This window comes from Procambarus clarkii, chromosome 18, assembly GCF_040958095.1.
Source record: "Procambarus clarkii isolate CNS0578487 chromosome 18, FALCON_Pclarkii_2.0, whole genome shotgun sequence".
In the NCBI taxonomy this organism is placed as follows: domain Eukaryota; kingdom Metazoa; phylum Arthropoda; class Malacostraca; order Decapoda; family Cambaridae; genus Procambarus; species Procambarus clarkii.
The window spans coordinates 28,158,931-28,173,930 of record NC_091167.1 but is presented as its reverse complement, the minus strand read 5'-3'; the positions used below and the strand labels follow the sequence as shown (position 1 = coordinate 28,173,930).

Here is a 15,000-nt window from a genome sequence, read left to right as displayed (position 1 = left end):
TTGGAGAAGTGATTTTTGATTTACCTCCAACAGTGAAGCGTAATGTACGAAAGATTGAGAAAATTCGTGTTAGAATTATTAATCTTACTTTTTCGGTCATATTTAATAATAATATATATATATATATATATATATATATATATATATATATATATATATATATATATATATATATATATATATATATATATTCTCAAAGACTTATTTACCAAGTTGTACAGGCTTATACTATCTTTAGATGAGGTGGTACAGAACAAGTGGATGAGTGGCATAACATTGGGGATATTAATAGGGTATTACATGCATCAACACACCGTAGCCCGTGCTACTTGGAACTTTTTGTTCTAAGCAGCGAATCTTAAACAACAGCTGCATCAACACAAGCAGCTTATGTTTGTGTGTTTCTTGGGTTTCTAAGGCAGGGTCGTTAGATCCTGTCTCTGCATTGGCTCGAGGTCTTGTAGTGGGTAGGATGTAATTATGTGTTAATTGGTTGTTGAGAGCTGGTCTTGACTTTTTGATGTGTAGCGCTTCGCTGAAGACTGGAGATAGGTACACAGTGCTTGAAGGGTACACGAATACTTGCCAGCTTTGAAACGTCGCCGATGTTCTGATTATATTTACCTTCGGTCTTAGGCCTGGGGGTTATGTGTAGCCACTAGACAAAGCTCTTAATATTTTACTCCATATTGTGTCCTAAACGCATGCTTTCGTCTTTGGTGTTAACAGATCGTGCTGGGGACAGTGACGGACCTTGGCGTGGCTGTAGAGTGGCTGCGCTCCACCTTCCTGTACGTACGGGTGCAGCACAACCCTCGACATTACCGTCTTCCACACAACCTCCAGCACGCCCAGCTCGAGGCCAAGCTGCAAGGTCAGTACTAACCCCCGAGTCCTCACCTTAACCCTTAATGGCCTCGTCAAGAACCTTCATGCGCCCCCCTCTTCCCTTATTTTTGTAATGGACTTTTAGGGAATTATTACTTACGTCTTGTTGTACCCTGTTGATAGCTTGGATAGTTATTTTATTAGCCTTTAAGTGCAATTCTAGCTGCCATATACAGTCACACAATATGAAGTTGATATGGGTATGGGATCCACTACCCTCAATAGGGTGATCATGGGGTCAACTACCGCCTACAAGTTGGATGGGGTATGGTGTATGGGGTCCACTACCGCCACTGCCTTCAGGATAGGTATGGGGTCCACTACCGCCAATATGGTAGGTATAACTTAAGGTCCATTACAATCTACAGGATGGGTATGGGGTCCACTACCATCTGCAGGCCGAGATTAGGGTGCATAATACATTAACTAAACCAATCTGCTCATAGAATAAAAGAATAGAGATGTACGTGAGTCTTTAGAGGGCTATTTATATAGTATTGCGTATCAGCTAACCCGCTGTACTAGCGAAAGCAAAAAGACCTACCCCCACGTGTGTGTATTACTGTACACCACACCAGTTGATTGATTGATGACGATTAAGCCACCCAAAAGATTAATGTCATCCCTACCCTGGGGACGCCGTCAGACCGAGCAGCGGCAATACCACACCACAGAAAACGAAGGGGAAGCGTATGTAAGACTCATTCCTATACTAGAGTGTTGAACACGCTATATGGAACACGTACACTCCTTCATCTCTCTCTCTCTCTCTCTCTCTCTCTCTCTCTCTCTCTCTCTCTCTCTCTCTCTCTCTCTCTCTCTCTCTCTCTCTCTCTCTCTCTCTCTCTATTCTTGGTTCTGTAGGGAAATATGTTGTCAACGATTAGTGTGTTAATCCTTAAAACAAGTGACTTTTAAAATATGTGTAGATTTATTTATTTATTTATTTATATACAAGAAGGTACATTGGGTTAGAGAGAATACATAGCATAGTATTTACAATCTTGTAAAGCCACTAGTACGCGCAGCGTTTCGGGCAGGTCCTTAATCTAACAGATAATTCATTTTCTTAGATAATGTGGTATTGATTCGGTGTTATTTATTTGATTAAACTTGTGAGGGAAACGGGCATAAAGGTTATAAAAAATAGTTTTTAAGCTAAAACATGTACATAGCTTTGAATTGTGTTTAAAGCCATGTGAAGCAATCCTGCAACACTTTACTTTTGTATTAATAGTACGAATAGTAGTTTTCTTGTTAAATATATAATTAAAATGTATGTATGACAATTTCTTTGGGATTTGGTGTAGGCTTTAACCTCAAGCAGAGCAGTTGTCTCCAGTTCCTTCGATAGCTCAGTTGGTAGAGCGGTGGACTGTAGTTGGTACTGAGGCAGACATCCATAGGTCACTGGTTCGAATCCGGTTCGAAGGATACCTTTTTGTTTTTTAAACTATTCAACTAGTGTGTTGCCAGCCCGTAGTTGTTCTTCTTGACTTGTGTTACATCATCGTGAAACACTTTGAGTACTCACGGTTGAATTTAAAGATCGTGTTATTATTTTTTTTGGGTAAATTTGCAATGGTAACGGCTACTCCTTAATTTTCCAAAATGCAGAAAATGTGAAAACTCCTCATTGAATTAACACTTAAGATAGAAATGTTTCCCCCTCATCCCGAAGAAAAATGTTTTAAAAATATGATGGTATCCCTTCCTCTCAATCTCCCATGTGGTCTAGTGGCTAGGATACCTGGCTTTCACCCAGGAGGCCCGGGTTCGATTCCCGGCATGGGAAGTAGTTTTACGTGTGGCATCTTTAGCACTAAGTTCATATAACTAAATTCCATGAAAATGTAGCATATTTTACAAATTGTGTACATGTTCAATTGTTCTTTAGCAAAAAGATATCAGAATATTAATATATTAATATGTATATTATAATATACAGTATATTTGAATTCAGTAATAATATTCTAATATATAATATATTAGAATAATTAGTTTAATATTGACCCCAATTCCCATCATCTTATAGGTGTTCGTTTATTTTATTATGCACCCCATACTCAGAAATCTAAACTCCCAGAGAAACCAAGTGTAATTCGAACAGTAGGACCATCTAGGAGTGACGTGATGACAAAGTCATTGTGTGGTGCTCTATATATGGTTCTTGTTGTTTGGCAGTGCAATGAGTTTTAATAACTAGTAAATACATTACTGTGTTTCAAGATGAGCATTCATTCATTCATTCATTCATTCAATCATACTTTCTAAAATCAGATATTATGTTCCCCACTCTACAAATACATTTTTTTATTCAGGTAAAGTACATACATACAAGGTAAGATACAAAAGTTGATGGATTTATAGATAGAGCTAGTACATACAATGCCTAAAGCCACTATTACGCAAAGCGTTTCAGGCAGAACTACTCTACTCTCCTCTACGCGCTAATCTGTCCCTATTTAACACATGGTTACACATGAAATCAATCAAATCATCTCAAGAAGAAGAAGATGGTATCTGTGTATGAGGTTCAACCACTGCAAACTACCATAAGTCTATCATCACCAAGCAAAAATCTGCTATCAGAATAATAACAAACGCTGTTTTCAGACAACACACAGCCCCTCTGTTTAAATCCCTAAACATGCTATAAACATACACTCACTCTACACTTTCTTTTGTATTATTTCATGTCCAAAACCTTGTTCCTAAATACAAATCCTGATCTGAAACTCTTCCTTGACAGATGTCGTAGAACCCATAATCACCACACCAGAAATACATTTCTCTTTGATATCCCCAGAGTCAAACTAAATCTATGCAAACACCTTATACAAATAAAGGGACCTAGTCTTTGGAACTCACTCCTTAACGGATTAAAAAACTGTCTAACCTATGCTTTTTTTCAAAAGTAAAACCAAAAAGTATCTAATTTCATCCTCATAGTTTCCTAGGTTGTGGTACAAATTCACATTGTATCTTGTGATACCCCAATATATATGTACCTAAGCCATACAACTTCACCATTGTAATCACTGCTATCATCTTATATCACAATTATCATGTTGAACGCAAATTTTGCTACAATGTACCTATTTATAACCCTCAAATTATGCTACTATATACGTGTTATAATCCTCAAATTTTACTACAATGTACCTATAAATATTTTTCAAAGTTCTTACAATGTAGCTATTAACATTGTTCAAATTTTGCTACAAAATTACCTACTAAAAATTATCTGTTAGATTAAGGACCTGCCCGAAACGCAGCTAAATGACCTGTAGGGTTCAGTCCCTGAGCCCATTATGTGCCTCTGTAACCCTCTCCACTACCGCCCACAAGATGGGTATGGGGTGCATAATAAATTAAATGAACTATAAACTAACTAAACTGGCCGACACACTATGCGTGTTAGTGACTTTGTAAGAACGTAAAAACATCAAAGCTGTCAGCTATTTACTCTCATAAACCCAGTGTACCTTCTTTTGTATATATATCAATAAATCAGTCAAAATACTTCGCGCTGATTCCATACTGTTATGGATATTAATAACATTCAGAACAGTGGTGTTCATTATAACAAACGTTTTTGCAGTGGCAAATGTTTTGTTCTCAACTCCTTCGATAGCTCAGTTGGTAGAGCGGTGGACTGTAGTTGGTACTTAAGCAGACATCCATAGGTCACTGGTTCGAATCCGGTTCGAAGGATATATTTTACTTTTCAAAATATAATATTATTTTGTACGCTAAGTCATTTATCTTTTCTGTAGCGTTACATCTATGGCTCCTGCGCTCAGGAACTAGCAGACTGTGCACAGTCTGCTAGTTCCCAGTTTGGAATGCCTCGAGCCAGTACACCTTGCTAATGAACCCACTTCCATCTTCCATTGTACTAGTGGCTTTACAAGACTGTAATTACTATGCTATGTATCTTCACAATCCCAGTGTACCTTCTTGTATATATATAAATAAATAAATAAATATCTTTCCAACAGCAAACCCTCCCAGCAAACCTCGTCATCTCATAACCCTACCGGATTATTCTGTAAATACAGACTCGTAACAGTTCCTGACAATGTAACAATGTCAGGACAATGACAAGACAGTACATATCATTTTGAAATAATAGATCTAGACATAAACAACGCTCAAATTTAAAGCATAATTAACAGTGGCGACATTTCTTAACCTGCACATACCCTACAAATTCAATTATATTTGCTTCTAGTTTAGTTCATTTATTATGTAGCCGCATACCCGTACAGTGAGCGGTAGTGGAAATGGTTACAGGGCTCAGGAACCGAACCCCAAAATTAATTTAGCTAAAGAAGTTAGTCTTGATAAGTTATAGTTACACAGCCACAAGGATCAGTCTCTAAGGTAAGCAACTTCAAGTACGTATGCGGTGAGCTAGTTTCTGAAATTGATTAGTTCATCGTGTGTGGCTCCCCAGGGATGCCCCGCAGGGTCCTAGCGGCTGAGTGGACAGCGCTCTACGATCATAGTCCTAAGGGTTCGATCTCCGGCAGAGGCAGAAACAAATGGGTAGTTTCTTTCACCCTGGTGTTCATCTAGCAAAAACCTGGGTACAGGTACCTAGCAAGGTACCTAAAAGTTAGACAGCTGCTACGGGCTGCTTCCTGGGGATGTATGTGTGTGTGTGTGTGTGTGTGTGTGTAAGAGAAATATATTTAGTAGACATAATAGAGAAAAATAAATTGGTTAGAAAGGCGGGGTCCAAGAGCTCGATTCTGCAGATACAAATAGTAAATACAAATAGTAAATACACAAGGGGCGGCAAGGCGCAGGACAACACTAATACTTAGGGCCAGTTGGTCCAGGCGGGTGCCAAAGGTGGAATTACGGATAGCCAACAATAAGTCCCCAGCATGGAGAGCTTTTACCTTCCCAGGAAGGTGCAAGTTTGTCCTTCCCAGAAGCTGTCTCCAGCAATACTGTGGCAATGTTCTCCACTATGGGGTTATCCCATTTGGCCTGTTTTTGCAGTCGTTTGGAAAAGTTATTCGAGGTTAAGTGTTGGCAAGATTGTCCCACTGGCCGGAAGTTCTCGGCAACGTCCGTGAATTTGTGATCATAAATCCCAATGGAGACTCTTAGGTATTCTGGTAGTATCTCATTCACTAATTCCCTAGTAGCACTGGTCGAGGGTAAAAATGCCGGCAATGCTGTGTCGCCTTGCGAATACCTATTTCCCTGAGTCTAACTAGGAGCGTTGCTTGGTCCCACTGGTCATCTTTCAAGGAGAGGTTTAATGCTTTCATGGTTTTGAATTTAGGAGTGCGTCGTATTCTGTCAATTTTGGACTGTCGAAGGAGGAAGCACACCTCAGGAAATAGGTAAGCCTGGGCAAAGCCAGGCTCCTTGTGAGGAGGTACAAAGCATCATGGGCATCCAAAGCCCCTATTCTTTCCTCAGCCCTCCTCAGGTCTTTCAGCTTTTCTTCGTGGATTACCTCAATGGCTTGTGACCTCTTTAGCAGCCATGCAGGAGAGGAAAGGGGCAAGTGGGTCTCCCTGCTGGACACCTGCGGAAACAACTTTATGTTCCCCAAACAACAGTGTCGATTCCTTGCTCTATCCTGCTGAAACGAAGGGGAGTAGACTGGGAAAGTTTGTTCGACCTGCTTCCACTACCACATCCCTTTTTACCAGGTTGAAGGCATTTTTAAAGTCTAGTTTAATTAATGCCTTATTTTCTGCGAGGTGCTTAATATCGGCTCCTGCTGCATGAGCTGCTGCTTCACACCCATGGGGGACACCAACACCTAGTTGATGGGGTCGAAGCATCGTTGCAGCTTCCGTGCGGATGTTTTTGTGACAGCTGCCTTCGAAGGTCTTGGAAAGGATGGGGAGGAGAAATTCTGAAAGAGGATTTGGATGTACAGAGAGGAGGCTTGAAAGTTCAGTGACCTGTCCACTATGGGCTGGCATGAGGTGTGGGTTGTTAGTCTGGGTGTGAGATATGTTGAGTTGTCAGCGTATTGGCTGGGGTGGCTAGTGTGTGTGTTGTAGCCGGTGTCTGGTAACCTTTTACCCGGTGGAGTTAGCTTCGTGACTCTGATCTCAGCAACATGAAGCTAGTTGCGCTTCTTGCAGCAGAACAAAAAAATGCAGTAGACCATTATAAGTGTATCCATTATATTAGATATTACAGGGTTACTGAAGACTTGTGTTTATGATCTTTACTCTACATAGTTTATACTTTCATCACTTTACATTTCCTTTGTATAACGTTTACATTTCCTTTGCATAAAGTTTCCCGTGCCGGGAATCGAACCCGGGCCTCGCGGGTGAGAGCCGCGTATCCTAGCCACTAGACAACACGGGAGTTGAAATTAGTTAGTGCATCCACTATCCGCAAACAAAATAGGAAATACAATGAACATTATAATGAGAGTTGAAGTGATCATAAGCTAGAGGCCTGGCGTTTTAGCCCGTGACATCACAGTGACTTGAAAACGTACACACACACACACACACACATATATATATATATATATATATATATATATATATATATATATATATATATATATATATATATATATATATATATATATTTATATATATATATACATATATATATATATATATATATATACATATATATATATATATATATATATATATATATATATATATATATATATATATACATATATATATATATATACATATATATACATATGTATATATATATATATATATATATATATATATATATATATATATATATATATATATGTCGTACCTAGTAGCCAGAACGCACTTCTCGGCCTACTATGCAAGGCCCGATTTGCCTAATAAGCCAAGTTTTCATGAATTAATGTTTTTTCGACTACCTAACCTACCTAACCTAACCTAACCTAACCGTTTTCGGATACCTAACCTAACCTAACCTATAAAGATAGGTTAGGTTAGGTTAGGTAGGGTTGGTTAGGTTCGGTCATATATCTACGTTAATTTTAACTCCAATAAAAAAAAATTGACCTCATACATAATGAAATGGGTAGCTTTATCATTTCATAAGAAAAAATTAGAGAAAATATATTAATTCATGAAAACTTGGCTTATTAGGCAAATCTGGCCTTGCATAGTAGGCCGAGAAGTGCGTTCTGGCTACTAGGTACGACATATATATATATATATATATATATATATATATATATATATATATATATATACATATATATATATATATATATATATATATATATATATATATATATATATATATATATATATATATATATATATATATATATATATATATATATAAACGCCAGGTCTCTAGCTTACGGTCACTTGAACTCTCATTGCAATATCTTTGTATTTCCTAATTTCTTTCTTGATAGTGGATGTACTGATTACATCTCCCGTGTTGTCTAGTGGCTAGGATACGCGGCTCTCACCCGCGAGGCCCGGGTTCGATTCCCGGCACGGGAAACTTTATGCTAATTCGCTTGTACTTTATTCAAAGGAAATGTATATAATTAAAGTATAAACTGTGTAGACTAATACATCATAAACAACAATACTGGTTTGGAAAGCGGGCTGTTGATAGTTTAGTTCATTTATTATGCACCCCATACCCATCCTGTGGGCGGTACTGGTAAGGGTTACAGAGGCACATAATGGGCTCAGGGACTGAACCCCACAGTTCATTTAGCTAAGCAAGTTACAATCTTGATGAGCTAGTTACAAAATTCAATGCATCGTCACATCGTCAATGGGCTCGAGATCGACCACAAGTACAGTTTCTAAATTAAGCAGCTGACATATGTGGAGAGCTAGTGTCACAATTGATATGTTTGTCCTGCACACCGCCCCCCATCCAGTGGGCAGCGGTGGATAGGTTACAATCACTTAGTTACTACCTACAGTTAGCAAACCGGGGATCTTACCCAAATATTTGGCTAAAATTTCTGATTTCTGTAAATTTTCTAGTAGCTGATCATTTTTAATGAAATATTTACACATCTTTAAAACATTTGTTATAGAATTGTCTCTGAATTCGCGAAAATTTTCGCACTCCATCACATAGTGACAGAGGATGTGGGAATAATTTTGTTGACACAGTTTACATTTGGTCAGGTCTACATCAGCAGATAATGAGAATTCCCAGAGATACTTGTAACCGAGTCTAAGCCGAGCAGTAGTAACATCTAGAAGTCTGCTGATTTTATTAGACGAATCCATAGATGTGTGGCTCCTCTTGCATGATAGTATGATGATAGATGGAATTACTGGTGTCGATTTCACTTTGCCTCAGATCTACAAGATTTTGTTGAAGTTCTTGGTGCACTACTGCTCTCAGACTGCTCATTGTCAATCCAAGGTTATACTCAATTTCTCCTTTAAAGGCAGAGTCTTTGACTAACTCATCAGCTCTTATCATGCATTCGGAGGCCAACATGAGATGAAGTCCACATGAAAAATGGACTCTGTTACCATCATTGTTGATATATTGAAAAGATATATTACCTTGTGGGTTCTCGCTGAACACTTTAATCTTTTCTTCTCCTACCACCCCTATTATTTATATATAAGGATGGGGGGGGGGGGGGTAGCAGACAGTATGTGCCAGCTCACGTGGGAGCCCGAGAAGACTTCCCCGGGTGTGTATATATATATATATATATATATATATATATATATATATATATATATATATATATATATATATATATATATATATATATATATATATATATATATATATATAATTGTGTGCGTGTGTGTGTGTGTGTGTGTGTGTGTGTGTGTGTGTGTGTGTGTGTGTGTGTGTGTGTGTGTGTGTGTGTGTGTGTGTGTGTGTGTGTGTGTTCAAGTCACTGTGATGTCACGGGCTAAAACGCCAGGGGCCAGATTCACGAAAGCACTTACGCAACCACTTACGAACGTGAACATCTTTCCTCAATCTTTGACGGCTTTGGTTACATTTATAAAACAGTTTACAAGCATGAAAACTTCCCATTCAACTGTTGTTATTGTTATAAACAGCCTCCTGGTGCTTCGGGGCTCATTAACTGCTTAATAATTCTCACTCACTCATTATAATGTTCAATGTATTTCCTATTTTGTTTGCGGATAGTGGATGTACTAATTTCAACTCCCGTGTTGTCTAGTGGCTAGGATACGCGGCTCTCACCCGCGAGGCCCGGGTTCGATTCCCGGCACGGGAAACTTTATGCTTTTATATAAAGGAAATGTATATGATTAAAGTATAAACTGTGTAAACTAAACCTCATATATACAAGTGTTCAGTTACTCCACAATTCGGACTGAACCCCACAATTCATTTACCTAAGCAAGTTACCGTCTTGATGGGCTAGTTACAAAATTCAATGCTCATCGTCACAGCATCTGAAGCAAAGTGAAATCGACACCAGTAATTCCATCTATCATCATACTATCATACAAGAGGAGCCACACATCTATGGATCATACAATAAAATCAGCAGACTTCTAGATGTTACTACTGCTCGGCTTAGACTCGGTTACAAGTATCTCTGGGAATTCTCATTATCTGCTGATGTAGACAAAATTAACGAAACTAAATTATTCGCGCACCCTCCGTCACCATGTGATGGAGAGCGACATAATACGTGAATTCAGAGACAATTCTTTAATAAATGTTCCAGAAATTTATATTTAATGCATTTTGCTTGTCAAGAAAAAGCGTCACATATCTCTCCTCAAAGCATACATTAGATTTTTATATTTCATAAGAAAGAGTCAGTCCTCCATGTTTTGGAGGCGTTCCTATAGTCCGATTTTATCCGATTTTCGATGTTATTCAACGTTGGTTCTTGAGCTGGGAACCGTTCTTGAACTGGAACCGAACTGCTGGAGCAATTTGGCCCAGGTCTAAACGCAAATCGCCTGGGCTATGAATTCCTTCAGGCTACAGTATTACAGTTTGTGAGGGGGAGGGGGAGTGAGATATGGGGATTAAGGGGAAAAATGTTGGAAAGGGGGGAGGGGGAATAATGGAAGAGATTGCCCGAAACGCTATGCGTGCTAGTGGCTTTAGGTATTGTATGTACTACTTCTAGCTTTAAATCAACCAGAATGTTTGTACTGTAACTCTGCAACTATGTATATACTTTTCCTAAATAAATTATTATTATTATAGATGCGTGAGAGCAGAATGGGGGATACCTTTTAGGTTACCTTGAGGTGCTTCCGGGGCTTAGCGCCCCCGCGGCCCGGTCGTCGACCAGTTCTCTTGGGATAAAGAAGGTGGAGGAGAGGAGTGAAACTGAGTGAAAAGGTGGTGAGGGGGGGGGGAAGTGAGACCCGTGCATCACCGGGTATCTCCTCTAGTAATACTGTACTATAAATGGGTTTGAATTAATTTAAAGACAGAATTGGTAATTGTCTTATGCACAGAGAAACTTGCCAACAGTCAAAACAAGTGCCCCGAGTGAGGATCGAACTCACGACCTTGAGATTATGAGACTCACGCGCTGCCTACTGCGCCATCGAGGCTATTGCTGATCTGGCTATATCTGTGCTTTAAATAGATTTTTTCATATGGTTTAAGTGTAACTCTTATTTATTTTTTAAATACTTTTATAACTTTTATAATAAATAATTGTAGAGGGCAAAAGAGATTTTAATGAGACCTCAGTGGATGTCTGATAGTTAGCTTACAAATTATACTTCATTACCAGTATCTCTGCCAGAAACACTGTCCGTACTAGTGGCTTTACAAGGATGTGAACACATCACGTTATTTATTTATTTATTATTTATTTATGTATATACAAGAAGGTACATTGGGATTGAAGATACATGGGATATAGTAATTACAATCTTGTAAAGCCACTAGTACGCGCAGCGTTTCGGGCAGACATGTATGTACTCGCATGAACCCAATGTAACTTCTTGTATATAAATAAATAAATAAATACAACGATAGATAGTCACATCGGTAGCTTCAGTTGATTGACAAGTTTAGAAGCGGGACCAAAGAGCCAAAGCTCAACTCCCACAAGCTCAACTAGGTGAGTACAAACTTCGGCACTACAACTTATATGAATGACAAGACATTTTCTTGATACTTAAAACAACAGTGTTCAATATTAGTTACGAAAGGGTTATACAAGTGTTCCTTTTAATGATTTCTCTCTATATAACTTTTATATTTCCTTTATATTTAAGCGAAACATAAAGAAATATTTCCCGTGCCGGGAATCGAACCCGGGCCTCGCGGGTGAGAGCCGCGTATCCTAGCCACTAGACAACACGGGAGTGTAAGCGATCGTATTCCATTATCACTTAAGAAATTTGAAATATTGTATATATAATAAGTTCATTAATTCATTGTGTCGGGGGACAGGAAGCCAGAGTGTATACATACACGATAGACTGAGCGTGTATGAATATGATACAGCCCCCCCCCCCAAGGTCGAATTACTGACCACGCCCAGGATGCTACTCCACAACAGGCTGACTTATTAACTCCTGAGTACCTACCTACTGCTAGGTGGACAGAGGCATTAGGTGGTTACCTTACCTTGAGGTTACCTTGAGGTGCTTCCGGGGCTTAGCGTCCCCGCGGCCCGGTCGTCGACCAGGCCTCCTGGTTGCCGGACTGATCAACCAGGCTGTTGGACGCGGCTGCTCGCAGCCTGACGTATGAGTCACAGCCTGGTTGATCAGGTATCCTTAGGTGAGAGGAAATGTACCAACGATTTTTAGATTGGGCAATTCTCGAGTGCGTGTCGAGAACGAAGCCTACTGTACTACCAAGACCCTTAATAATATATATATATATATATATATATATATATATATATATATATATATATATATATATATATATATATATATATATATATATATACACATATATATAGACCTTCTGAAGATGTATTTAATATACGAAAGTACTTAAGGAAATTTCCTGTTTCATTTTTCTTCCGTGGTCTGACATTGTCATATATATATATATATATATATATATATATATATATATATATATATATATATATATATATATATATATTCCTGTCTGGAAGGAGCAGATGAGCTCCATGAGATCTACAACTTTGAACCAGTCATTGTGTTCACTAATGCATAATAATAACCTTTAAATATATTTTAAATTATATTAGATCAAAGCTAATAGGACCAAGGAAAGGCCCTAGAGCCGCCTGCTTCCTCTTCCTGGGCTTGAGGGTGGCATTACAGAGGGGAAATGCTCACTACATCCATGGTTCCTGCACCCCATCCTGAGGAGCTGGATCAGACGGCACTTGGCAGTGTGACATCTGACTTTATCCCGTGTACGTAACCAATGTTATAACCTATATACTGTTATAACTATATACTGTTATAACCTACAGTATATACTGTTATAACTATATACTGTTATAACCTATATACTGTTATAACTATATACTGTTATAACTATATACTGTTATAACTATATACTGTTATAACCTACAGTATATACTGTTATAACTATATACTGTTATAACCTATATACTGTTATAACTATATACTGTTATAACCTATATACTGTTATAACTATATACTGTTAAAACTATATACTGTTATAACTATATACTGTTATAACCTTTATACTGTGTATTAAACATGTTATAACTTATATACTGTGTATTCAACTTTAAACTAAAATACAGTGATTACAGATATATATGCAGGGTGTGGTAGGAGAAGACAGTATATGGGCGCACGTGGGAGTCCCACAAGGCTTCCCTGGGTGCTGCATATCCTCTTCTTCCAGGCTGAGGGTCCCTTACAACCATATCTGCCGGATCTCTTGTATTCAGTCATTCGGATTCTTAGTCTGTCTGGCCGTAGTAAACCTTATTGCAATCTTTGAAAGGAATCTTGAAGACACCGTGGCGGCCTGAGCCTCATACTTTTTTTCTGATAAATTTAAACTTTTGTAGAAACTGAATTGGTTCGTTTCTCTTGACAGTTTCATTTATTGAAATCTGCAGCAATTGGTACAAGGAAATCTTTGATAAATTGTTCAGTTTTTACAAAAGATTTTTTTTTTGGGGGGGGGGGACTTTAATCTTGTTTTTGCTGAGAATTGTTATTTTATTTCCTATATATTTCCTATATTGGACTTGGTAATTATAATTTGATCATTCTTTTGGGAGACTCGTAAGTGCTAACTGGTATCATTCAGGTAAACCCACATTATTGGTAAAGCTTACTACCAGTTGAAGCAATTCATCAATTGCTCGTAACTTAACTCTGAAGCAAATGAGATCCTTATCATAAGTATTAATACCCATGAATTTGGAGTTCTTTTTGTATTATTTTATATAGGTTATAACATTATCTGATGACTGTTTCATATTAACGCGACATGATAATGGTCCAGTAACGTCATTACTTTATATTCAGATATGTCCGCTATATTCATATATATTATATTCAGAAAAAAAGGGGGGTGGTAGGAGAAGCTAAAACTCTTTCGTATTCAGAGTTAAATGGCAAGTTTTTCCCTCAATGCTGTGTGTTCCCTTCTCAGAGGCTGTGGGTCCCTATAATTGCACCAGAGGTGGTACCCCCCTTATATTCAGAATATAGAATCATGTCTAATTTTCAGAGTTTCTTTTTTCTTCAGAATATGTCTAATTTTCAGTCACATTATTCGAAGGATTCAAGTTCAAGTTCAAGTATGTTTATTGAGATAAGCAATAAATACATCTCAAAGGGATAGAGTAGCTTAGGCTATTTCTACCCCCCCCTCTACTTCAAGTCCCTCAAGGGGCGCACAAATTATGGACAAATAACATTACAAGAATCCCATTTAACATTACAGGTTTATATAGTAAGTACAGCATATAATTGTTACACTCTCGGGGCAAAATTCTTGTAGCTTCTAAGTATACTGTCTATCATACCATTATCACACATCCAAACAATTTGATGTGGTACACTATTTATTTCCTTATTTCTATATTTTTCAATAAGTTGACACTCTAATACATAATGTTCTAAGGTGTGGGCGTGCGGCATACTACATAATTTACACTCCTTATCTTTTTCACTGACATCAACACCGTATTGCCAGATATATTTGTATCCT

The 15,000-nt window shown here is 38.1% G+C and overlaps 1 protein-coding gene and 8 non-coding genes across 9 annotated transcripts in view; 6 read left to right on the top strand and 3 right to left on the bottom strand.

The window, feature by feature from the left end:
- Positions 1-15,000, top strand: part of LOC123754561 (uncharacterized) — a 125,096-nt gene that overhangs the window by 66,335 nt on the left and 43,761 nt on the right. Inside the window, 1 exon segment of the mRNA XM_069326762.1 lies at positions 730-874. Coding sequence (XP_069182863.1) covers positions 730-874 — 145 coding nt within the window.
- Positions 2,233-2,322, top strand: TRNAY-GUA (transfer RNA tyrosine (anticodon GUA)). Its single transcript is given in 2 exon segments — positions 2,233-2,269; positions 2,287-2,322. It is a non-coding gene; the product is annotated as a tRNA-Tyr (tRNA).
- TRNAE-UUC (transfer RNA glutamic acid (anticodon UUC)) lies at positions 2,612-2,683 on the top strand. Its single transcript has one exon. It is a non-coding gene; the product is annotated as a tRNA-Glu (tRNA).
- On the top strand, positions 4,516-4,605 carry TRNAY-GUA (transfer RNA tyrosine (anticodon GUA)). The gene is given in 2 exon segments: positions 4,516-4,552; positions 4,570-4,605. It is a non-coding gene; the product is annotated as a tRNA-Tyr (tRNA).
- TRNAE-CUC (transfer RNA glutamic acid (anticodon CUC)) lies at positions 7,174-7,245 on the bottom strand. The gene has a single exon. It is a non-coding gene; the product is annotated as a tRNA-Glu (tRNA).
- On the top strand, positions 8,292-8,363 carry TRNAE-CUC (transfer RNA glutamic acid (anticodon CUC)). The gene has a single exon. It is a non-coding gene; the product is annotated as a tRNA-Glu (tRNA).
- TRNAE-CUC (transfer RNA glutamic acid (anticodon CUC)) lies at positions 10,031-10,102 on the top strand. The gene has a single exon. It is a non-coding gene; the product is annotated as a tRNA-Glu (tRNA).
- On the bottom strand, positions 11,339-11,411 carry TRNAM-CAU (transfer RNA methionine (anticodon CAU)). Its single transcript has one exon. It is a non-coding gene; the product is annotated as a tRNA-Met (tRNA).
- Positions 12,105-12,176, bottom strand: TRNAE-CUC (transfer RNA glutamic acid (anticodon CUC)). Its single transcript has one exon. It is a non-coding gene; the product is annotated as a tRNA-Glu (tRNA).